This window comes from Dipteris shenzhenensis, chromosome 1 (assembly GCF_047967505.1).
Source record: "Dipteris shenzhenensis isolate YYH24624 ecotype China chromosome 1, Dip_SZ_1.0, whole genome shotgun sequence".
NCBI classification, from domain to species: Eukaryota; Viridiplantae; Streptophyta; class Polypodiopsida; order Gleicheniales; family Dipteridaceae; genus Dipteris; species Dipteris shenzhenensis.
In genome coordinates, this window is record NC_141596.1 from 29,007,724 (window position 1) to 29,034,705 (window position 26,982).

At 44.8% G+C, this 26,982-nt stretch overlaps 1 protein-coding gene across 1 annotated transcript in view; it reads right to left on the reverse strand.

The window, feature by feature from the left end:
- LOC147905661 (NADP-dependent malic enzyme-like) overlaps positions 1 to 26,982 on the reverse strand; it is a 157,216-nt gene that overhangs the window by 120,919 nt on the left and 9,315 nt on the right. Inside the window, exon 2 of the mRNA XM_087373929.1 lies at positions 8,975 to 9,095. Coding sequence (XP_087230055.1) covers positions 8,975 to 9,095 — 121 coding nt within the window. The remainder of the gene's footprint in view (positions 1 to 8,974; positions 9,096 to 26,982) is intronic.

Consider the following 26,982-nt stretch of genomic DNA (forward strand, 5'->3'; position numbering starts at 1 on the left):
CCATAGGAAACAAGGGCATGGATTTGCCAAGAAAAAAAAAAGGGGGCTATGAATAAAGAAGGGCGTATGGCTGCCCAGAGCTCTTAAACAGCAGGAAACACCAAGAATAAGAAGGGCGTATGGCTGCCCAGTGCTCTTAAAGGGGCCTATGGCTGCCAGTGCTCTTGAAGAGCAAGAAATGCCAATGAAAAATAATAATCTCCGTATGGAAAGCAAGTGTTTTAGATGCAAAAGAGAGGCATGTGGCTGCCTAGTGCTCTGGAAGGCCAGTCGGCCAAAAGAAGCAGCGAATGCTACAAGATCGATGTAAGTCAACCATTGGAAGTTCCAGATTCCAAGAGCCACCTAAGGTGGAAGAGCACAGAGAAGAAAAGCACCCAAAGGCAAGTTTATCTATAGATATATTGCCGAAGTACTAGAACTATTAGGCAATTGATACCAAGAGAGGAGGTATCCTCAAGTTTTACAATTGTATCAAGAAGCTTTACAGTTGAGGACAGCTGAGTAGAAGCCAATTTCTCCTAAGAAATAAGGAGGAGTCTTATTAGATTGACTACGGTCAAAGAAAGTTGACTTTGGTTAACTAGAATAAGTTTTATTTTATTACTTTTGCTTTGCATTGGTAAAAGAGAACTTTGGGGATACCCACAAGGGACTAGGATTAGTTCAAGAACTAGGAACGCATGCATTGTGCTAACCTTTAATGGGTTAAAGTGTTGGTGTTTGTGTAGGACTTGGAAGAGTGCAAAAAGGCTCACAAATGATGGAGCAAGTGCCAAAAAGTAGGTCCCACAAGGCCAAAAAGCACCAAGCAAATGGTGCCATTAAGGAGGGCCCCACGGGGTTCTAAAAAGATCAAGAAAGCTGCCCCAAGGTGGGCTAAAAGCATGAAAGCTCAGCTTTTGTAAAAGTAGCTTTAGAAAAGCAGGTCTAGCTTTTTGCTAGGCTAAGTCCATAAAAGAAGAGCCTCAGTGCTCCTAGATTCATTGAAGAGTTGTGATTTTTATGATCCTGTTGTACAAACTTTATTCTACTGCAATAAAGACCTTCGGGAGGGCCCAATCTTGATATTTGGGCTCTAGTGATACACACAAAATCACGTAATCACAAAGACTAAGAACAAATATGTTACTAGAAGTCATGGGTGAAGGCATGCGGTATTTCCTCCGAACCTTTCTCTGTGGTAACAAGCTCACATCGACTGATCCACGTTGAATTTTTTGCATGCTTAGTCCACAAAGCCCACAATTCCCTAGAGGGATCTAGTTTGCCACATGGCATCATTCTAGGGTACCTCTTAAACGTAGCATTATACCCGTCTCTTGGGATATCAGTTAATTCACTTGCCCCTAGGCTTATTTACACATTTAATGCATTTAAGACCCATAGCCTTAGACCCATCTAGTCCGTGCCCTATCACACTCATCAAGGACCTTGACATTGATTCCTTTGACCATTTACCTAAAGCCCAATAAAATATAATACAAACATTGATCCTCTAAAGGAAAATGTCCATTGACCCTTCCGAGGTCATGTTACCTCAGCTTGAGCGTAACATTCCTTCCCTCTTCAAGCATCAATGTCCTTGATGATAAAGTCTAGGAATGCTCTCCGCATCTGATACACGGATTCCCAAGTAGCCTCAAAAGAGGTAATGCCATGTAACCAACACCGTGGGTATCTTCTGATTGCATACTTGCATTGTTTCTTGGTCCAGGATTCTTGTTGGTTTGCGTCTTGCATTATCCTCAATCTCCTGAAAAAACTTCTTTAAACGAGAAACATGAAACACTGGGTGTACCTTACAACCCTGTGGTAATTCTAATTTATAGGCCACCTTGCCTATTCTTTTTAGAATTAACCACAGCCCACAATATCGGGGTGATAACTTAGCACACTCTCCTGCAGTCAAAGACTTGGAGTGTGAAGCAATTCTTAGAAAACTTTTTCTCCTTCCTTAAATTCCCTAACAGACCTGTTTTCATCCGCATAGGCATTAGCTCTATCCATAGCTTGGTGGATGATAGCTCTTGCAAGTGCTAGCCTCTCCCGCATCTAAATCACAAAAGTCGTGGCACTAGGCACTTTCTGAGGTATTCCAACTGTAGATGGATTTGCTGGTCTAAAACCATAGCTCAACTAGCTCAACTCAAACGGACTGAACCCTGTAGAGAAATTCTTTCTATCATTGTAGGCAAATTCTAACACTGGCAACCACTTGTCCTACGCATGGTGCCTCAATGAAACATGTGCTCTAAGCATATCCTCTAAAGTCTGGTTGACTATTTTCGTCTGACCATCCGTTTCTGAATGATCCCCACTACTCATTCCCAACTCAATCCTTAGTGTCTCAAACACTGTAGTCCAAAAATGTCTGGTAAATTTAACATCCATGTCTAAAATGGATCTGGGTAATCCATGCAAATGAAATATATGTTTAATAAACAAATCTACCACTTGCGGGGCACTAACGAACTCTCTAGTCGGAATGAAGTAAGCCATCTTGGTAAGACAATCCACCACCACAAGGATAGAATCATATCCAACTTATGTCGTGGACAGACCTACAATAAAGTCCATGGAAATGCTCTCCCACCTACCTAGTGGTATTTCCTTACCGGTTCTGCTTTAATTACTTGACATGAAAAACAACGTGTCACATATTCATGAATATGTTTTTTAATTTTTGGCCAAAAGAAATCTCATTTCACGAGATCATATGTCTTTTAATTTTTGGCCACAATTGATCTTAAAAAAGCATAGAAAGCGCTCTAGTCATTCACACTGCACAGAGAGATCAATTTGTTCTTGATTCTTACAAAGAAAGGATGGTAAAATCCTGGTTCACTTATGCTGCATAGCGAGATCAGCTTGCCCCTAAAAGCCACATTCGATATTCATTTGTGGCCTTCCTTGTGACCACCTCAATGAACGTCGTCAAATGGTACCATGTTCTCCAAATGAATGGTGAATTTCAGTCAGCCTGTCACAAATCAGTTCATGAACAAAGGGCAAGGCTTTGGGGTGAAACGTGGCTTCCACCCCTAGATCATGAGCTTAGCCAGCGCTCACAAATCGCCATCTATGTTCAACTTGACAAAGACCTCCACGGGTAGAGTCACCTCTAGCCTTCACGCCCCTCCCTATGGGAGTACTTAGACGCCTCACCAACATCCACAAAGTAGCTCACGTACGCCACAACGTTCCTTTGAACCAACTCCTCAACGAAACTACACACAGGTAGACGACAAAACAAGGTGAAGCAGCTTAGCTTCTATGCCAAATTCGTGGCTGGTCCCTAAATGGTTGAAATCATGGGATTGTGACATCCGCCACCAGTGGACCCAAAAAAAAAAACTTCTACTCCTTGCTCCGCCAATAACCTCCCGAGCGTTACGTCAAAGCACCTCGTAGCCCACTACCCGTAACAATTGAGATTCGTCAATTAACAGCCATCGACCAGCCCGTCATAACCTTGAACCACACGATAATCGCCAATGCTCTGCCACTCTGATACCAAATGATATACATAAAATCACGTAATCACAAAGACTGAGAACAAATCTGTTACTAAAAGTCATGGGTGAAGGCACACGATGTTTCCACCCAGCCTTTCTCTGTGGTAACAAGCTCACATCGACTGATCCACGTTGAAGTTTTTGCATGCTTAGTCCACAGAGCCCACAATTCCCTAGAGGGATCTAGTTTGCCACATGTCATCATTCTAGGGTACCTCTTAAATGCAGCATTATACCCCTCTCTTGGGATATCAATTAATTCACTTGCCCCTAGGCACATTAATGCATTTAATGCATTTAAGACCCATAGCCTTAGACCCATTTAGTCCGTGCCCTATCACCCTCATCAAGGACCTTGACATTGATTTCTTTGACCATTTACCTGAAGCCCAATAAAATATAATACAAGCATTGATCCTCTAAAGGAAAATGTCCATTGACCCTTCCGAGGTCACGTTATCTCAGCTTGAGCGTAACACCTAGTGTGTGTGTGCTCTATTCTTTCTCCACCCCTCTCAGTTTGTTTTGTTTCCTAGAAGAAATCTGCTGCTACTCCAGGTCAGATGAAGCGATTAGATGTTTTTCCATGCTATCTGTGAAATTCAAAATCTATCTTGGTGATTATCTACTACAAATTCAGGATCCAAGCTCTGTTTCTACCATAAGTAATTCGTTTTTAGGGTTTTTAGGCTGATTACTTATTCGTTTTAGGGTTTCAAGGCTGATTACAAGTTCGTTTTAGGGTTTCTGATCGGATTATAGGGCTGGAGTTTACAATTGACTCCTTGGAAAAAGTACACGTTGTACTTACTGTAGGAGGAGAAGCTCTCACAAATTTGTTTTCCCCTTCTGTCATTGCTGTTTTATTTTTGATATTAGAAGGGTGAGTCTAACTTGATCCACCTGGTATTACCTTTGTTCATAACCTTGTTACAATGGTGGATAACCAAGGGCACCTTGTGTCATACATACAATAAAAGTTTGATACATTGTGAAGCACTTTATCCTTGAGAGGGCAAGTCATTAGCATAGGTGTAGTGTGACCCCGAGCAAAGGCTCCCAAGCTTATTTTTCTAACTCACCCATGTCAGTAGATGAATACAGATTGCTGCTCCATTTTGAGGTCATTGGCTGTCCAAATCGTCAACAGCATCAGGGCTTCAATCGAGGTTAATAAGCAGCTCGAAATCTATCCTTACAGCAGCAAGTCCAACTCTCACTCCCCTTCGTCCTACTCAGACCTTCCCAGCCATCTCAGACTCTCCCCTATCAGCCCCTCCCTCTACCTCCAGCCTTCCCTCTCTCAGCCACTTCACGGCCCATAGCTCTCCCTTAGGTTCTCATGTATCCCTACTACCTTCTCCCCTACATCTCCCCTTTCTTCTAGCTTCTTCAAGTGATAGAAGGATCTTTATCATGTTTGAGCTGGCTTCTCATATTGGATTGCCGAATGGATCCCCATTCATGCAATCCAATGGCCACAAGAACAATCGTTGTTTCAAAAGACGAGTTGTTGCAGCTCAAAAAGGATGTGGAGCTTGAGAGCTCCATAACACTCTTCGCATGTTGCATGGGTCCCACCCTTCCATATTATAGGCTAGGGACTAGATGCAGGTGGCCTTACCTTCGGATCTCACTTGGGACCTCACTAATATCGGCCTTTTGGAATGAAGCTTTTTTCACATAGCCTTTGACACTCCTAGAGCAGTGAGCACAATACTCAAGGCTAGTCCCTTACCTCAAGCCATTCTTTCTTGGTTTCGACCTACAGAGGAGGACAAGCGGACGATTCCATTGTCCGTGGCTTGATCTTCAAGTCACGAAGATCCATCGTGCAGAGTTCTTGTATCATTCTCATCCAGGGCCCGACGGGTACAACAGGGTGACAGGATGACCAGATTGTTCTTCTAGACCACTGGGCCTCGATTAGCAAGGACACAGCTGCAAAGATTGAGAGATGTGAGTGGATAGATGCACTCTGACCCTCAAAAGATTCTAGAGATGACGACAGACTTCTATCAGAGCTTGTTCGATTCCGAGGAGTCTCCCCAAGTTCTTGCAATGCGAGAGGCAGTTTGGACCCATATCCTGACAGTGGTCTCTTCGAGCATGAATCAACTACCATTTCGTTCGAGAAGTTTAATGGTAAGAATTTTCCTACATGGCAAACAAAGATGCGTCTTGTACTTATGAAAGATGGAGTGTGGAATGTTGTGCATGGCAAGGAGAAAAAGCCACAATCACATGAAAAGAAAATTACACAATGGGAGAATCTGAATGACAAAGCTCTTTCTCTCATTGGTTTGGGATTGGGTGATGACGCTATTCATCATTTTGATTTTGATTCCACTGCTCACGACTTATGGGATAAGTTTGAAGAATTGTTCGATAACAAAATCATCAATTCAAAGGTATTCCTCAGACATGAATTCTTCAAGCTGCAAATGAAGCATGAAGACTCTCTTCTTGCTCACTTGAATCGTATGGAATCCCTTGTCACTCAGCTTGCTAGTCTAGCGGCCCATGTAGGGAAAGATGATTAAGTTGTTGTGCTCCTCTCGAGCAATGAGGAAAATTCTAAGTACTGGGAGATCATACCAGCATTGTGTGTGACACAAATGGGTTATCATGATATGGTTGCTATGCTTATTGATCATGACAGACAGTATGCAGACACTTCGGACTCCACTATACTGTACTCCAAGGGCAAAGGCAAAGGCAAATTCAAGCCTTTCAAATGCAATCACTGTGGGAAGCTTGGTCACACCGAGGATCGTTGCTTCTAGAAGCTTGCCAAGCAACAACACAAGGATCATGTCAACTTGGTTGGGGCTGCAACAAGTGAAGACAAAGAAGAAGATGATGCTTCGACACCGACTCATATCTTACTGCTGGCATTAGAGATCTCTCTCTCTATTCAGAGGTCAATGTACCTGATGATCGGGACTTTTGGTTCTGATCTATTATTCTACAGCTTGATGTATTTTGGGATCCTTTGCCCTGGGTAGTCCCCCTAAAATGATATGTATTGAGTGTTTGGTTTTCATTGAGTCTAAAGGTCCTCTGCCTTGGATAGTCCTCCTAAAAAGATGTATTGGTTTTCCTATTTTGGTGTGTGGCTTCCTAACATGTCCTGTTATGAAGCCAAGGGGGGATGTACTATTGGAGCCATATGTATTGGCTTTGATAGGTCTCGTTATTAGGCCTGGCCGAGTTCCAAGATGTTGGTGTATTCCTAGACCTATGAGCTCGTCATGTAGTCATGCTATAACGTGAGCCTCTGAGCATGTTGAGTCTCAAGCCATTAGAGTGCTTGGATCAACCTCTGAACATGCTCAGACTTTAGCCTCTAAGTTACATAGGGTACACAGTTTGATGACTGTCATTGTCATGTTCTGTTCTTGGTTCCATTCCAGTAGTCTCTCACCTTGCCTTCATGGGGGGGTGTTGGAATATGAAGCCAAAGTGAGTCTAAAATGAGTGTTCTAGGTGTGTTTTATAGTCTAGTGAGTCCGAGACATGCCACGTGTCATAATGGGAGCTATCCCAGATACACTATGGCTTTCTAGAGTCTAGTGTCACACTATATAGTGTTGTACTTGTCTATTGTCTATCATATCAGTCAACATCAAGCTCTTTGGTATCATGTGAGTACTTGTCCATTGCTTTCATTTTCTTTCCATTCCATTTCCATTATGCTTGTTATCTTTCCTTTCCATTCCTAGTGTTATCTTGCTTCTCTCCCTACCACTATGATCTTTCAAATTCTAGTTTATATGCACCCTCATTGATCTTTTAAATGATTAAGAAGAGTCCACATTACCTAGGGATAGCTTTTCTACCAAACCTATCCGTAACATCTTTGGATCCTTTGGTATTCACAAGTAAACATGCATTCTCTCAAAAGACTCTATGGACGAACACCACCTATCAGCATGAAATTGTGCTCTATCTTTAGCACTCTTGATAGATTCTTGTGAAGTCACTAACATCTCTTGCATACCCTGCACGAAATCTTTGACTTCATCAAGTTGAATACCCTTCAATCCAACCGTCATGGGGAACCCAGGTTGATATTTGTACATAAGTATAATTGGACTGAAACTAGTAGCCGTATGCTGCTATTGTAGGCAAATTACACCATTGGGATGAACTTCTCCCAATCGGATGGCTTCTTGGAGACATATGCTCAAACGTATCTTCCCAAGGCCTGATTTACCCTCGAAAGTGGTTCCTAATTTCTTGAACACTTGTTGCCAAAAGTGCCACCTATGTTGCACATGAACCTAAAGGAGTTATTCATTTCAGGGAAAGAAAACATAGGAATAATTTAATTCCAAAGTTCAAAGTTAAGTGGAAGGATAGATTTGAGCAAGACTCCACTTGGGAGTCGATTTCTAGTTTGCAGAAGAACTTTCCCAATATCATTTAAGAGTAAATGCTTAAAAGTGAGGAAGCATGTTATGTACCAAACAGTAATCCTCGTATTAGTGGACTTAATCCCGCAAGGTTGGGGGGGCTAGGGATTAAGGAACATAGGCTTATGTAGAGTAGAGGACTTGAACATTAGCAAAGGGCAAGATGTTTGGCTAGGGCACCTTCCATAAAGCGGGATGCTCTTATATATAAGAGTGGCCAAGGCTATTGCGTTGACATTTAGTGTGTGCACACCACTGGATGGTCTAGTCTTCTGGACCATGAGCCTAGACTCTAGCCTTCTACATGGTGGATCACAAGACATTGTGCCGATGGTTCCTTGCGATGGGTTTGGTGTTTTGGGATGCCAAAGCCATGGGCATAGGCTTGTGGAAGTCTGATTCCAGCCCATGTGCTCAGGAGTGGATGGGATGTTAGTTACCTGCTGATATTTATTATGTTTTGCTGATTCTGTTTGGACCATGTTCAGAGTTAGATCTTAGAGGGGATGCAATAAATAGGCTCTAATTTTGTGGAATATTTCATGCATAGATCATGTATATCAAAGAGGACTTTGTGCAAAAATACATGCAAGTCAATGGGGCCAAGAAGAGTCCTCCCTAGATGGTGATTCAGGTTTTCAAAAGAAATTTTCAGAATTGTAGCAAGAGTAAAAGGGAGTGCATGTGCACAGAGTCACAAGAGTAAGGTTAACCCCATTGATTAATTTTTGCAAGAGTAAACTCAAAATTAAAAAATAGTCAATATGAATTATTGAGTCACAACTTTGTCATATAATACACATGAATTGATTGGATGAAAATGGATTAAAAGAAGTAAATAAGCTCTTTTGACATGATTAAGACAAAAGTAAATAAGCTCTTTTGACATGATTAAGACAAATGGATCCAAGAAAAATTCTATTTCCATGATAACTAATATTACTTTTTAGAAAAACAATACTGCATACATTAAGAAAGAAACAAAGATGCTTAGAAGGAGAAACTACGCTCCCATACTATATTGTTATGTGATGGTACCTGCAGTTCCTGAGTCAAATGGGCAGGGGGTAGAAGTCCAAGTAGATAGTGGTTCTCTCTTTCTTTGTCAGTGAAAGCAAGCCCTTTATTATACTGTGGATCGCGTAAAAGCTCCAAGCCACTGTCGTGCAGTGTCATAAAATTTTTTAATCTCTCTTTATACAAATACACATGGATGCTCTGCACAATGAAGCATAAATGCATAGAGATTGACACATGCAGCAAAGGCACAGCACATTATAGCTGAAGTTTTTTGTATTTGACTTGGATCTAATAGCCTTTAAAAACCAAATCTAACTTTTTGTCCACCTATCAGCTTTTATTTCCATAGAGCACAAACCTTCCCAAACATGTTGATTCATGCTGTTATGAGGCACATAAAATGCATACCATACATAGCATGAGGATTGCTAGCATCCTCCTTTATGAAACTCAAGACTTAGCTTTTACTCAGCATCAAGAACATGATGTGTGCTTTCAAAAATTGTTTTCCTATCATATAAACACTATTGCATCTTAGGGAAAATACTCTAAAATTTTGAGCATGCTTCACATCGACCTTAGCACTACATCTACAACTCAAAGCCTAAATTTGCATCATTGTTTTATAAAAGACTTTGAATCTTGACCAATGTACCCCCAAATACAAACGACCACATGATCACCTTCCTCCTCACACCCCCATGCACCCCCTCCCAAAAAGAACAAAACAAAAAACAACACCCCCCCTCCCCAAACCGCCCCCAAAACAAAAAAGCTAAAGAGCTCCAAATCAGTAATGCATGCATGTATTCCAAGGCACAAGAGAAGTTATCACAAAGTCCACATTTCCATTTCTTCGTAAAAGGTTTTCCTTATCAACATCATATCAAGATCATCGTCAAACCTGTATATCTGAAAGATTCTATTTGCCTTGTCACATACTATTCTTGATGTGTGGCATTTACAGATCATGAGGGGGTCTTTTCTAGTTGGGATGCTAGTATTAGTCTTCATGTATGCCATTCATGTAGTGTTAATATCATCCTAGTTAAAATTTGTTGGCAATGCCCTATCTTATGAGCCCCTTAGAAGGAAAACTAATGGGCAGATTAGTCAAGGAGGAGGTAAAGGCAAAGTTTTGTCTCAAGGACCTATGAGCTCCCACTCAGGTCTCTACCTTTGCTTGCCCATTTGTCTTTAACCCTGTCTTCTTCCCCCGCATCTCTCTAAGACTCACACGCCTACTTCGCTCTTCCTTATATAGTTGCTCCATTAGCTTCCTTGGAGAAGCTCTCTGAAACAATCTGAAGGTGTCTCTAAATTCGGGTCCATGACTCCTCAACTCTCACTTCATCAAGTTCGTCTCCAAACATGCGAGCCATCTTGAAATGCAAGTTCTATCTAAGCAACGACAACCATCTGTAGCACTGTTGTGAAGGGGGAAGGGGCAGATTTGGAGATGGGGATAGAATAGAAGAAGGAAGGGAGGAGAAGAAAGGAGAACGGGAAAGAGAGAGGAAGAGAGAAAGAAAGAAAGAAAGAAAGTTTATTAAAGTCTTCGGGAGACCGTGAAGGTCTATGAGACTAAAGATAACTGATACCATGAGCATAACGGTGGCGGCCAGCCAACCGTTTCTACAAAAAAGAGTGACGAGAGAGAGAGAGAGAGAGAGAGGGAGGAGAGAAACAGTGTGAGCGTAGGCAGCAAGAAGCAGGAAGGAGTAGATAGGATTAGATGTCACATAAAAAAGGTTCATAGTAGGGGATGGAGACTTATATAGTCCCTCCACATTTCCCACCTAAAGGGCCTCTTAACTTGGCCTCTTTTTCCCCTTCATTACAGCCATCCCTTCCCATAGAATTTTGCCCTCAAAATTTCGTATGTGGGCTCTTAAATAGGTGCAGCAAACAGCAAATAAGAATCAGCCCGGTAGGAGATAGGGGTTGTTCTGGACAATGCTCTCTAGCTGCCATGAGTTCTCATCCTCAGAGAGTCCTTGCCACTTGATAAGATACTCGGTGTAGACTTTGTTTCGGAGTACATGATCCCTGAAACCCATGATGCGCTCCGGAACACAAAGTATGTGGCCCCCCTCATCCATAGGTGGTAGCTCAGGAAGGACTTGGACATGCTGTCTGACATGTGGCTTCAGCAAGGACACATGGAAAACCTTATGAATCCTGGACGTCCTGGGTAGCTCCAACTCATACGCCACCTCTCCAACTTTGTGGATGATCATGTAGGGATTGTAATACCTATGAGCAAGCTTCTGTGTTCATCTGCATACTTCTTCTGCTTGGCTTGGGCATCCTGCATATTCTTTTTAGCCAATTGCAGAAGGGCATCCATACTCTCCAAGTCATTTCTTGCTTGCTGATTTTTCATAGCCATGTCTGCAACTAAAGATGGCATACCCACTGTGCATCCATACATAGCCTCGAACGGGCTCATGTGGACATGTTGTCTGACATGTGGCTTCAGCGAGGACACATGGAAAACATTATGAATCCTGGATGTCCTGGGTAGCTCCAATTCATACGCCACCTCTCCAACTTTGCGGATGATCATGTAGGGATTGTAATACCTGTGAGCAAGCTTTTGTGTTCATCCGCATACTTATTCTGCTTGGCTTGGGCATCCTACATATTCTTTTTAGCCAATTGCAGAAGGGCATCCATGGGAGGAAAGAGGAAGCCTAGACTATAAAAGCTGTGAACAAGAAGAACATAAAGCTCCCACGGTAGGAAACGAGAAGGGGAACGATATGGGACAAGTTGAGGGAGGTGCAAAAAAGAGTGGAAAGGCCCCAAGAGAGGAAATGAAACAAGATACTCCAAGCTTTATACCACTCAAAGAATAGTTGGGACAAAGGAGTTACCACAAGAAGAGGGTAAGGGATTTTGTTGTGCACTAATTGCTGACGGAGAATCATATTGGCCATATTGTTTTCTTAAGACTAGGGTTTCATGAACTCAATAGAACATTCTATACGCACAAGTATGGGTATCGGTGAAAAAATGGATACATTAGGTATGTGCCATTGGTATTTATACAATATTCTTTCTAAAAATGTGTGTGCGTGTGTGTGTGTTCTTTTGTCATATATTGAGATCTTCTCTTGATGTATTTGGGCACTCTCCCCTTTTTGGTAGAGTTTCCCACTCTGGGACATCTTAAAAATGCTTTCTTAATGCAAAGTTTCTTTCACTAAAAAATTGTGTGTGTGTGTGTGCGCGCGCGCGCCTCGCTGCCAAGCTTGGCTAGAGGTTGTGAATTTCCCCACTGTTTGGAGAAACTTTTGCTCCAAATTGCAGCATCATTGAGTAAGGTAGTGTGTCCACCCCAGCAAAAATGGGAATTCTAATAGATATGGCATATTGTGGGACATGGATGTCCCCATGCCAGAATCTTATTCCATTATTGTGAATAACGTTGCAATGGGCAGAGCTTTTTATAAGCTTAAATGTCCTCTGACTTTGGTTACATGGCCTCACAATGTCCTCTGACTTTGTACAAGATGCCTCCAAAAGCAAAGCCTACATATGGGCTTAAAAATAAAATCAATAAACCAGCTAATGTGATAAAGGAAAGGCCAAAATCATTCTTGCTAATAATAATAATGGTCAAATGCCCTTTGCAGCACAAGTAAAAGCCAAGAAAAAAACTTCAAATGTAGGTTGGCAAACCCCAAGGAAAATAGTCTCAGCTAGGAGAACTCTTCCACCTTGTACATGGACTGGTGCATCATCTAATGGGCATACACCTACTGAGAATTTTGGCATAGGCATTACTTGGGCTGCACCGACTACAACTCGTACTCTTTTCCCGGAAGATGAAGTTGCCCTTTTACTACGTGGCCCACACGATCTGGTGTCACATCAAGATCATGTCATGGATCTTGGTGCAGTCCTGATTTGCCTTTTTGTGTGATAGAATATGTACATATTTGTAAATCTGAAAACATGCTGGCACAGTTAAAATGTTTGACTTGCAATGTACAAGAATTACATGACCTACGAACATGGAAAATTGTATGGACATATGTCGAGAGATTGCAGCCTGATATAATGGCCTTACACGAGCATAATCAGGATGGTTATCCAGGCCAGACAGGGCATTTTGCAAGATATGACTTTTCTATGCGGGTGACAATTCATTTTCTTGGGTGATAGTTCTTGTGAAACATGCTCTTCAACCTGTTGTAGCTTTCGATTATGACCAAGTAAGGTCGACGGATTGTTATGCAATGTCTTTTGCAAGGAGAAATATTCGAGTTTCCCTCAATTTATGCCCTACAATCATCGCATAGTAGAGAATTAATCTGGCAGGCTATGCAATAGTATCCTTGGAAGCAAAAATGCCTTTCTTTGTGGGGATTTCAATAATGCTCCACAACCAAGAGATAATATGTCTGGTCATACACATATGCTATCCTCGGAGCGAGTTTGGTCTCAATTTCTCCTCTAGTTTGGTCTTGTTGACCTTTGGAAAGAGACATGGCTTTGTTTCTTGGCTATACTTTCAGTGTAATGCACAGTCAGCTTATCGGGGCCCCTTTGGATTGCTGGTATATGATTAATGTGCACCAATATGGTGCATTCACTTGTAATATGTGGGCTGATTATGCTTTTCCACATTCAGATCATGCTCCACTTTGGTTGCAGCTGTCTTTTTTTTCTTTGTTCATGAAAAAGACTTCTACTAAGTATCAAAGAAACACGCGTGAGCAAGCCCAAAGCGGAAATACATCATGCTGGGCATGAGGATAAAAAACACTCTTGAAAAGTCAACAGAATACTCAGAATGAGCTGGAAAGAAACCAAGATTGAGGCTGAAAATGCCACCTCAACCCTGCTATACTCTTGAAAAAAAAGGCGGAACCCCTCTATTTCCTAAGGAATATATCCCTCCTGGTAGAGACTGTCCAGGAGGACCCTTGCATGCTCGCCCAACTAGCCATCAGTGTGAATGTGTAAGAGATTACAAAGATATGGTGTTGTAGGCATAAAGTCAACCCTATGGTTGACCAGTAGTACTTGGGTACTATGTATACCAAGTACTTGTATTGTTTCCACTGAACATTTCTATTGGAGCTTTCTTGTGTGTGGACTCTTGCTCACTTGTGTTCACAACCTGTCTCCAATTTGTTCCTACTGTCTCTAGAGCCCATTCCCGCACTCGCTTCCAGACTCCCGCAAGCTTGGTGCTCCAGTGCGCGTTCCTGGTTCTCACATTCAGCTCTCCAACTTTTGCTTGAGGTAGCTCCAACAGTCCAGTGGCTGTTTTTTGACCTTTTGAAGTTCGATTCCGACGTTTTTTGAAATTTCGGAGCCGCCCGCATACAAACAAGCATGTCCCGCACCATTTCAAGCGAAAAAAAATTTTCTATTTTTTCGTCCATACAATCCGTACGGATTTGTCCGTACAGTTGCGCGACAATGTCGCGAGTCCGTACGACTTGTCGGAACTTGATTTTGAGCCCGTACGACTTATTAGAAGGCGATTCGAGCAGTTTTCGACTGTTTTTGGGCGTTTCTGCTCAGATCTGGACCTTTTCTAGCTCCAGTCTCTCCCGAGTGTGTTCCAGCAGCTCCAGGCATCTCCATACTTCTCCAGGCTCTTCTCTACACGTGTATTGTGTTTAGAAGTACTCCCAACAGCTTCATTCAGCTCCAAACAGCTCACTTTAGCTCCTTTGCCATCTCCAGCTTGCCCACACAGTCCGTGGACTATTTTGCAGGTGTTTCGGGCCAAGGTGCACTTTCAGTAAGTGTTTTGAGCTGTGTATTTCGCTTCGGGACTGTTTTTGCAGCCCATACTCTTGCACTCTCAGGTGCATTTGCAAATACTCTGCATTGTTGGGCGCATTTGCAATTACTTTACAGTTGTGGATGCTTTTGAGCTCCATTGGATGCATTTGAGCACTTGTGGGTGCGCTCTTTCAGATTTGGGTTGTGCATTTTCAGTTTGGGATTACACTTCAGATTGCAGTAGAGTGCAGTGATTCAGTGGCATTTCAGAGCAGCCAATCATACTTTGCATTTGCAGCCAGTATTAGTTTGGGATTTGTAGGCACATTTGCAGCTAGTTGCACTTTTGGGACTTCTTCTTTTTGCAGGTACATTTGCAGCTTGTGGGTATCCCATTTTGCATCATGTCGACTCTTTCAAACAGTTTTGGCAATTTGTCCGAGGGTGACAAGCTGGATGGCCTTGTGGTCATTCATGCTTATGAACATCTTGGTTGGTAAGGGCTTGTGGGATATTGTTAGTGGGGATGAGGTGAGGCTAGCAGGCTCATCTACATCCAGCATAGCTTCTTCGAGTCAGACTACAAGCAGACAGCAGACTGCTACAGTCCCTCCTGCTAGTTCCATAGCATCGATGGAGGAGCAGAAGAAGTTTGACTGCCGCAGTGCCCAAGCGGTGTTTTTGATTGCCACAAATGTGAAGAGGCACATTATGACAACTATCAAGTCGTGCAAGGATGCAAAGGCACCATGGGAAAGATTGGCAAACATGTATCATGTTATGAATGAGGCAAGATCCATTGCCTTGACAAATCAGCTCAAGGATCTCAAGATACAGGAAGGCCAGGCCATCACTGATCATATTGCCAGGATCACTGATCTACGTGATCAGCTCGCAAGTATTGATGAGGAAATAGAAGACAAGAAGCTCGTCTCTATTACTCTCAATAGCTTGGTGCCCTCATATGGCACATTCGTCACTTCATTGACCATTGTTCTCAAGGCAGCCCCACTCTCGTTCGATGAGTTAGTTGGGCTTTTGTTGCAGGAAGAGGAGAGATGCTCAAATTTTGCCAAAGCCTCTCGTCAGGGTGAGCAAGCGCTTGCCATGGGTGGAAAGGGCAAATTTCAGAAAAAGTTTGAGCCAAAACACAGCCATACAACTTAGCCCAAGGAGGGGAATGCAAGCAGTTCAAGCAAAAATCAAAAAAAGGGCAAATGCAATTATTGCAAGAAGCTAGGGCATTACATCGCAAAGTGTCAGAAAAGGATTGCCAATGAAAAGAAGAGGCAAAGGGACAGCTCTAGCAGTAATTTTGTTGCCCCCACTGAAACTCGTGCTTCAGATACACATGGTGAGGGCAAGATGATAGAGATTTTGTGTTTGCTACATTTAATGAGAAGATGGATGCCAAGGGGTATTTGAATGCTGAAAATCAATCAGGGGATGCTTCCCTTGTTGCAAGTGATACATGGTATATCGATAGTGGTGCTACTAAGCACATGACTCCTCGCCCGGAGTGGTTTGAGAGCATCACACTTGTTCATGGTAGACAGGTTACATGTGCCAATGATGCTTCTCAAGACATCGTCGGAGTTGGGCACATTCCCATTCAGCTTGATAATGGGAAAGTTAAGTATATCTGAGATGTTTGGTATGTTCCAGATTTGAGGCAAAATCTGATTTCAGTTTCAAACATTGCCCATGATGAACATATGTTGGTCGAATTTCAGGATAAGCAATGCAGGATCAAGGATCCAAAGAAAGGGTATGAGGTTGTAGCAACAGGCACATATGATAGAGGCTTATACAAGCTTGATGCTCAGCCTTATGATTAGAAGGTATTGGCTGTAGCAAACACTTCCCAGGCTGATTTATGGCATGCCAGGTTTGGACATGTCCATCATAGGGCATTGTCCTACTTGTACAACAATAATATGACTCAGGGAATGCCAAAATTACAGCAACCAGCAAATGAAGTGTGTGAGGTGTGTGCACTTAGCAAATTGCATCCCTTGCCATTCAGTAAACAAGGCAAGAATTGGGTCAAGGCAACCAGAATGTTGCAGATAGTGCACAGTGATGTATGTGGCCCCATGACTATTCCCACGCATAGAGGAGCAAGATACTTTGTGACCTTTATAGATGACTTCTCCAGGTTCACATGGCTTTTTCTCATGAAGGAAAAATCTGAGGTGTTCTATTGGTTTCAGGAGGTCAAAGCTATGGTTGAGAACCAAACCAATTCTAGAATTGGAACACTCAACTCAGATAGAGAGGGAGAGTACATGTCACATGCATTCCAAGGATTTTTGAAGCAGCATGGGATTAAACATCACTTGACATGCCCTTACACACCACAGCAAAATCCACTCCCTGAGAGGAAGAATCGTACTCTCATGGAAATGACGAGATGCATGCTGAAATTCAAGAGAGTCTCAAAAGCTTTTTAGGGAGAAGCAATCGTGACAGCCACTTATATTCAGAACAGATGCCCTACCAAATTTTTGGTTAATGTGACTCCATTTGAGGCTTTGTATGGCTTTAAGCCAAAGGGTAGTCATTTCAGAGTTTTTGGCTCAGTGGCATATGCTTTGGTTCCAGATGCACATCAGACAAAGCTTAGAGTATCAAATGCATTTTCGTGGGGTATAGCACTGAAAGCGCTACTAGAAAGGTAATAATCAGCAGAGATGCTCTCTTTGCTAAGAATGAGTGCATGCAACCCGCTAGTGCAGACTTGCCACCATACGATGACACCCCTTTGGACATCATCCAGTTTGAGGATGATGAGATGGAGTCTCCTGATCATGGTTTAGATGGCTTGCCACATGTTGAGGATGGCTCTCCCTCAAATGTTTCAGATTTGCAGCCAATTAATGAGAATAGACAGCCTCATGTTTGGAGGCATTATCAACATCGTGAGGCCACTAAAGATGTTGATGCAGCTCCGAGTGGTACAGCAGAGAAATCTATTCCACGTTGGGCAAGGTTGACCATTCAAGATGCTAAGGATCAGCCTACTTTGGGGAAAACCAGGGCTAGCACTCAGAAAAATCAGAAAAAGGTCAATTTTCCTTTGATGACCTCAGTGATGGAAGCTGAAAATGAGCCTCGATGCTTCAAGGACGCTCAGCATAATCTGGCATGGCAGAAAGCTATGGAAGCTGAGATTAAATCCATTGAGAAGAATGCCACATGGGACTTGGTTGATGCACCCATTGGGAAAAATGTGGTTGGCACGAAATGGATTTATAAGGTGAAATACCATTCAGATGGCATAGTTGAGAAATACAAAGCCCGTTTGGTTGCCAAGGGATATGCACAAGAGGAGGGGATAGATTATGAGGAGACATTTTCTCCAGTGGCCAAGATGACCACCATTCGTTCTGTCATCTCTCTTGCTGCATTTTATGGTTGGTCAGTGTACCAGATGGATGTCAAGACCGCTTTCCTCAATGGAGATCTTAAAGAGGAGGTCCATGTACATCAGCCCCAAGGTTTTGACGTGAAGGGACAAGAGCACAAGGTATGCAAGCTCAGGAAGGCTCTATATGGGTTGAAGCAAGCACCTCGTGCGTGGTATCAGAAGATACATCAGTTTTTGCTGTCCCAGGGATTCGTAAACACTCATACAGAGCCAAATCTGTATGTTCTGCAGCAAAAATCAGAATTGGTCATGTTGGTACTATATGTGGATGACATTATACTCACTGGTAGTGATTTGCAGCAAATTACAGCAGTGCAGTCCGCTTCATGTCACAACTTTGACATGAGAGATTTGGGCCTATTGCACTATCATCTTGGCATTGAGTTTTGGCAGACCCATGATGGGATCTCTATGTCACAGACAAAGTATTCGAAGGGGTTGTTGTAGAAATTTAAAATGGAGAACTGTAAGCATTATGCTTCAAATTGTGATCTAAAGCTGAGTGGTTTCACCGACTCAGATTGGTCAAGGGACATTGACGACAGATGGTCCACTACTGGCTATTGCTTCTTATTGGGTTCAGCCTGTATCTCATGGCTCAGTAAGAAGCAAGAGCGAGTCTCTCTTTCCTCCAGTGAAGCAGAGTACAAAGCTGCAAATTTAGCCACTACGGAGTTAATATGGTTAAGGAAGCTTTTGCATGACTTGCATCATGCACAGGATAGCGAAGCAAACTCTATCTTCCGTGACAGCCAGAGTTGCATTGCCATAGCCAACAATCCTGTCTTTCATGCTCGCATGAAACACATTGAAAATCATTATCATTATGTACGGGATTGTATTTTTTATGGCTTCATTGATCTCATCTATTGTCCATTTGAGGACAATGTGGTGGATATCTTCACCAAAGCCCTGTCAACATATCTTTTCTTACGACATCGACATGGCTTGGGGATCAAAAACATTCTCACAATGTCAAGGGGGGTTGTGAAGTGATTCGCAATGACATTGTTTTCATGTACTCCCATAGGTTGCATATCCATCTGGATGAATTTGTGCAACCATGGTACTTTAGGTACTGCAGGGTACACCTGAGATGTTTCCAGGGTACTTTCAGCCATATTTTTGAGGGGGGATTTGTAAGAGATTACAAAGATATGGTGTTGTAGGCATAAAGTCAACCCTATGGTTGACTAGTAGTACTTGGGTACTATATATACCAAGTACTTGTATTGTTTCCACTGAACATTTCTATTGGAGCTTTCTTGTGTGTGCACTCTTGCTCACTTATGTTCACAACCTGTCTCCACTTTGTTCCTACAGAATGGTATCAGTCCAAAGACTGGCCAGGGTGAAGGGTGGACCTGTGATCCATCTAAGGCCTCTGCACATCTGACCCTCCAAATTTGTCAAGCAGTAATACTAGCCAGTATCTCCCAAGCAGAATCCACATCAGCATGTACTGGTCTATAGCAGGAGATACACACATCCTCCAGAGAGCAAGGCTCAACTAGGTGTTGCCAAATCAAGATGGCCCAAGAAGCATCCTACCACTCATAGAAGATATGAGGCCCTGACAAAGAGAGCTAAGCCATTGATCCCCAAGTCATGAAGAAACGAGAGGGAGCAAAAGTACTTGCCTGCAATCCCATAAGCAATGACGAGCCGACTCCTCAACAAATGAGCACCTAGGACAATTGGAGTCTGCTTGTCCTCCACCTTTTCACTTCGATCCCTCCATGAATAGAAAGCCAAAAAATAAAGCGATCTCTCTATTTCTTCAGGATTTCCAGAGCCTCCTCCAAAAGACTCTCTGCAAATCAGCGGAAACCTGATAAGTCTCCGAATGAGGGGATCTGGAAGGTCTCCACAACCTCTACAACTAATCTGGAATCTCCTGGCATTACTGATCGTGTAACCAAAAAAAGAAGACTCTTCTCTTGGTTCCCTGCAGCAGCAATCGATTCCCACTCTTCGAGAACCCACAGAAGATACTTTAGGGGGACTCCTCCATAGAGCCACAACCTCCATGAACCTGAGAGAGAAAGGTGAGGGCTTGGATCTATATGCCATGCAAAGTCCTTTCCCTGCTCCACATAGCATATGATTCTGATAGGTTGAAAAGACATGCCCATAAGAATATCGTCTGAAGAAACAAATAGCCTGCCACCTGATTGTACAAAGACCAAGGCATCCTCCTGTGCTCCCAAAAAAGCAATGACCTGAAGAGGAATGCCTGTCCTTGAAAAAGCCCCCATCCACTATGAACAAACCACGGGTTTGTCATCTATATCCACCTAATAATGTGGTAAGGCTGCATCTATCTAAAGCATCCTCCCTGTACTTCCTCTAAGGTGACTGATCAATTGTTGTTGATGATCTTCTAGAATCCTTTTGAAGGCTTTCCAAGCCCTACAAATGTGGTAGGGCCTCTCTCCCACCTGGACCACTGCATATAATGAGACAAACCAAGCTGCCTACCATGCTCATCAAGTATAATGTCATTCCATATGATAGGTTGAATGTCAATCTCTTCGAGAGAGGAGGGAGGAACTCTTCGAAGGGTACTTCTAAAGCTTGCCCAAGCTTTCAATAGCCACCATAAGTGGGGAGGAAGGAGATCTGAGATAGGCTGAAGTGAAAATCCATGTGGTGTTGTCCATCCAGTCTCCACCTGAGGAGGGGCTGCAGGGATGAATGCAATGAATAAAGGCATTTCCACGGCTCATCCCTAGGCATAAATCCTCTAGCCACAAACTTGCAAAGCAAGGCCTACATTGCAAATATGGGTCTATGATGTTGAGACCCCCCTCTTGTGTGGGAAGGATCAAGGTCTCCCAAGCCACCCTAGCAATAGTGTTTGTTGTGCCATCTAGCCCACTTCATAAATAATTCCTTATAGGCCTTATAAGCTGAGTAATGCAATCCCCATCACTTGCCTTATTTCTTGTAATTGCACTCCATGATCTTTTCCGAGCCTATGGAGAAGTGAGGGGTAACCAAGTGCATGTTCTCTTTGATCCGAGCAGCTCTCACAATTTTGTTAATTATAAACTTGTGCAAAAACTGGAGTTGTCATCTTCTAGGGAGTTCATGGTCCGGGGTTCCAGGGCTAATTATTGGCTGGAATTCACACTTTGTTCTAGGACTGATTACTAGCTAGAGCTTGCATATCTAGCCGCTGCAACTCTATTGCCAGGAGAATCGTCTCTTCCTCTGTCAGTGCTGGATTAAGGGCCTGATTGCATTAAGGACTCCGGGTATGCTTCTTATTCTTTCCAGGTGTGCTTTGCTGGCCAGTTCTATGAAGGATCGAGGCAGTCCTAGGAATAGTTGCGGGAGAAGAGAAAAGCCAGAGATTTGACGGCGACGAGCAAGGTGAGCGGAGCTTCTGCATCTTTTGAAGCCTCTCCTTGTTTCGCAACTTGCCCCAGCCTCCTCTCCAGCCTTGCCATATAGGCCCAGCCTGGCTCTGTTCGTGCAAGCCTTGGGTCTCTTGAAGGGCCTTTTCTGTGGGTTCGAGGGCATCTTGGAGCAACCCGTGCTGCTCACGGCACCCATGGCTCCCCTTCAACCAGTGGTTCAGCCATTGTGAAGCCTACAAGGATCTTGGCTTGTCGAGGCACCCGTCCAGATAGGCGCAACAGCTTGTGCAGCTCTTGGCGCAAACCCCTTCTCTTCTCTCAACATGGGGTTTCTCGTTTGAGCCTCGGAGAAAGAAAAGTTTGGTGCAAAAGAAAAGTTTGGTGCCGGTCCGATTGACTAGTTCGGGCTGGATGAGCATGGAGGTGTTGTGTACCTATGTTGGCTGAGAGCACAGCTGCTGACTCGTGGAGTTAATTCGGCTGCAAGTACTGTTTCGTGGAGCTGGAGCATAGAAGACTTTGTGGAGGTAAAGATCGTCACCGTCCGCCTCTTCATCGCTCTGCAGAAGTTGAGGGTGGCTGACGGTGGTTAGGGTAATCCTGGTTAACTTAAATGCAGTTAGTTAACCCTGGGTTGGTTGACCTTGGTTAGTTGCCAGTGGTTAATTGAACCAGTACCCATTTAGCCTAACCCTAGTCCAGTTAGCCTGACCTAATCATACCAGTTTGGTTAGTGTAACCAGACTGGGATCAGTACAGCTACTTTGGTTAGAGATCAGTTATAAACTAACCAGACCAGAGCCAGCTAGTTTGGTTAGTGTAACGAATCGGTTACTCATCCAATTACTATCCAAAAAAAAAAAAAGGGAGGAAAGACGAGGCAGTTGCAGAGCTAGTTTTTGCCTTCAAATTCCACCCATCTGTCAGTTTACTGTCAGAAAATCAGTAGAAAATCTGAGATTTGCTGAGTATGAAAGTTGCATGCCTTTGCATAGCAAAAGGGCAAGGCAGCTTCTGCTTCACAGCTCCAACACTACTTGGAGGGCAATGTTTGTTTGTCCGGAGAACTGACCTTGATAGCGACCCTTGGTCTGGCAAGAAGGGCTCACATGGCAGCACCTTCGACCCCCATTGTGGTTAAGATTATGCTCTCTCTGGAAGACAAGCAGCAGGTCAAGTGTGAAGTAGAGGCTTTGCAAGACAGGGCCCTAGTGGGTCACATTGTTGGGCTCATCCCGTCGAGGAAACAGTTGGCTTCAGGCGAGCTTAGCCCTAGGGGCTGACCACATCCAAGAGGTCACGATCCATGGGAGAGGAGTCTTCCTCATGCAGCTGAACTCCCTTGACACCATGGCCTCCCTTGTCGTGCAGAGCCCTATCCTACTAGGCCCTCATGTCGTCTACCTCCTTCCTTGGTACCATGGCTTCACAGTCGAGGACATGGATTCGACTCATCACGTGCCACGATTCCCAGTGACGCTCTGCTTCCCGGGGCTTTCGAAGGAGTACAGATCTATTCTTCCTTCCATAGGGAATTATTTTGGCACAATTCTAGAATCTCTGCCACAAACAGCGGCTTCAGTGGTGGCAGACGACGTGGTCCCCCGCCTTCGGGTTATCGCAGAGTTTCCAAAGTCCCTCCCAGAGGAGATCCTCCTGAAGACCTTAGATGGAGGCGAGTTCAGACAGCGTGTGGAGATCTTTGGCTTGCCCGAGCAGTGTCTTCAGTGCAGACAGATGGGTCACCTAGCACGGGACTGTTTGGTGGGCAGGGCCTCTCAACAGAGACAGGAGCATAGGGAGGCTCAGCACTGTCCATCAGCCAGGCAGCAACAGACTCAGACACCTTGGGTCGAGCCCTCCCAAGGGACTTGGACCAAGGTGGAGAAAAAAAAGCCCTCCAAATCAGCTTGAAAAAACAAAAGAAGGAGAGTCAGACTTAAAGAGTGCAAGAAGGTGCAGACTTGGCTAGGCCCCCAGGGGAGGGAACTGCGGGTCTCCCAGGGAAAACCGCCACTTTTCAGTTGGGTTTTTCTCCAAAATAGACAGGAATTGGGAGCAGCTAGTTGTGTGTTTCGCTTAGGTCCTCAGGTTCAGCTCAAGCAGGCATCATACTGGACGCTATAGTAGTGCACGGATAGGCTTGGAGTTGAGGCCGCCTTCTTGATGCAGTGGGCCATCAAGGTAGGCATCGAGCCAGTTATGCCACTAGTTTGGCGCCGAGTGGATTTGGACTACTCCCTCTCCAAACCACCGGTGAAGTCACAAAATTCAGAGGTTGTAGTGTAGGCTCCTTCGCATAAAAGAGCCTTGTTTTCCACCCCCCGCCTCGCCATGAGTTGGACCATGGTGAGGTGGAAAGTGCACGGACTCCACGATCGGGCACGTCAGCAACCCCAACAGTTCTTACTTTGCCAAGAGTTACAGAGAGCAGTGGTTGGCAGGGCGGTGGATTTCCTTTTGGTACAAGGGCATATGTTTTCTGCCTCGAACATCAGACATAAAGGCCACCTCCTTCCTGGGAGAGGCCCGGAGATTTGGTCTCCCGCAGTGGGAAGGAGTGGAGGGGTTTGCATTTCAAACTCGCCAAGTAGTGGCATCAGAGGTGTATGACCACGGGGAGCTCATTACAAGTAGAGCAGTCTAGATGGGATTACGAATGGGAGATTCCAGGATTCGGATCCTGAACGTGTATGCCCCAGCTTGTAGACAGTAGTGTCCGGCCTTTTGGAGGCGCTTGACCGATTTTTCCCCTGGATGTCATGGATTGTTGGAGGGGACTTCAACAATCTTGAGTTCGGAGAAGACAAACAAGGGGATGATTCTTTCTCTGAGATGCCCGCGGCAGAGAAGAGTGCCTGGGAGCAGTTTATCTTTTCCGTCTGTGGCAGGGACCCCTGGAGGGAGGCTGAGTTCTCCTATGGAGATTGGGCCATGCATAGAGTGGTTCCATGGGCATTCTTGCAGGGACTACCCTCTCAGACCACTCGCTGATTGTGCTTCATTTGTAGCAGCCCCGTTGAGGGCTCCCACACAAAGGGGGGGGTTCGCATCCCAGATGCGTTGATGCAGGAGGAGGAGGTGCAGTAGGTCATATCGGAGATTTAATAGCAGCCAGAGGACACTCCGGAGGGTGGCTGGGCATCTTCTAAGCGATTCAAAGGAGCAGTGAGGAGCTCCGCACCTAGGCTCTCCGTTGTTGTTTTTCCCTTCAAGAGAGAGAGAGAGAGCTTTGAGGTGTGACTTAGCCTCCATTGAGCATCTCAGGGAGCAAGACATGGAGTCTCAGTGGCTTGCTGACAGATATGAGTGCACGGCTGGAGCTTCAGGACATCGAGTTGAGGAGGGTTGAGTATTCTTACCATTCCGCTCGTGCTCGTTGGGTACAGCAGGGGGATAGGATGAGCCACCAATTCTTTCATGCAGAAACTGAGAGACGCTAGTGGCAGGGTGGTTTCGACCCTCGTGAGATTATGGAGTTGGCTTCATATTTCTATCGACACCTTTTTCAGGCTGAGGAGGAGTCCACCTAGCTGCAAGAGGCCCACGAGGCGATATGGGAGCATGTCCCAGCTGTGGTCTCTCAGGGCGTGAGCAGCCAGTTGGATTCTCCCTTCACAGATGACGAGCTTCGGGAAGCTCTCAAGGCACTTCGGACTCAGAAGTGCCTAGGGGAGGTCCCCGGTCTTCTTCAGGAGCTTCTGGCCTTTTGTGCACACCCCACTTCGGCTAGCCTTTCAGGAGATCTTTGACTCAGGAGCACTGCCACCGTCCCTGAGCAGAGGTCTCCCTGAGCAGAGGCTGGATTTGTTTGATCCCGAAGGGAGGGGACCAGTCGGACATTCAACAGTGGAGACCGATCACTCTGCTAGACATCGCATACAAGATCTTAGTTAAGGTCTTGAGTTTGCAGCTACAACCCCATCTAGTCGACATCATCCACAAAATGCAGACAAGTTTTGTCTAGGAGCGTAGCATCCTCGTGTTGAAAAGGTCACCTCCCCATCTGTAAGCTCCCAAATGAGGAGAGCGTGGGGGAGGGAGACCTAGGGCAGGATGTGCCCAAGAGAGAAAAAGGAAAGTACCTGGACACATCAAAGTGGCTGCAACACATGGCGTCGAGACCATGACAGATGGCGATGCATACATGGCATAGATCTAGCCTGGAAGAGACATATCTGGAGCAGCACGAGATGGCGGGGTATCCCAGTGTACAGGTGCCTACATGGCAAGCTATCTGGCAAGGTGTGTGGGTAGGCACATGGCCTGCAGAATACCCTAAAGATGGCACAGGAATATGGCGGGACAGATCAGCAAACAGGTCGGCCAACAGTAGAGCTGGTTGGGGCTGGTTGAGCCAGCCAACCAGGCTTTGGTTAGGCTGGTCAAGAGGGCTGGGTCCCTGCATGGAACAAAGGCTGAAAAGGGCCCAGTGAAGTCCCTTATATAGGGCCCTGGTTGGGCTGGTAGGGACAGCCAACCAGGTCGGTTTTCAGCCAGACTGAGTCCGCCAAAATAGGGCTGACCAGTCGGTATTTTTGCCAGGCCTCAGGGCCTATAAAAGGAGAGGCTCAGGCCTCATTTCTTATCCAGCAGTGCAGCTTTCAGCAGAGCAGAAAGGAGCAGCAGAGCACAACCCTTGGGGCCTACATCCAGAAGCTGAAGGAGTACCAGTGTTGCTGCAGACTTAGCTCAGTGTGAGGCTGAGACCTTGGCTGTCTTCTAGGGCAGCAAGGAGCTGAGGTCAAAGGATGACAAGTCTACAGAAGCTCCAGGTGGAGCACGCGGGCTCGAGTCTAGAGATAGCCAGCTGATAGGAGAAGGACCTTGTGGTAAGATCAGAGGACCACACCATTGGTGGGACTCTGGATCTCTCTCTCTTGTATTGTGTCCATAGTTTTGGACGGAAATATATATTTTGGTGGTTTCTCTATCTGGCCGGTTCATTGTCTATTGATGAGTTTGCACATCTATTGAATGCACATAAGTAAAGAAGTTTGTGATTCCACACCCCACACCGCACACTGTGTGAGCTCTTGGGTATTACTATAACTCTTCCGCTGCGTGTACCCTCTGTTGGGTATTTTCTAACATGGTATCAGAGCCCAAGTAGGAGGCTCACAGGTGTGGGAGCCTGAAGGCAAGGACCTTGCTGAAGGACGACCCTGATTCAGAAGCTCTAGGGAATCAACTTCCACGATTGGAGGATTGTGCCCTTGCGAGAAGGAGGGTGACTCAGGTTCAGTCAGGTGCGTTCAAAGTTTTGGTTTATTGAAATTGAGTTTGGTTGACTTTGCTATGTGGTATAAACAGCAGAGATGTCGACCTCTACAGCCTCTTCAGCCCCTGCTTTCCCTTCCTCCTCCCCCAATTTTCTCTCTTTCACTATCCCTAACTTTGGAGAGTCTAGGAACCTGGACGGGGGACTAATTACCCAATCTGGAAAGTGAAGATCCGGAGTCAATTAGTGGCTCCGAAGT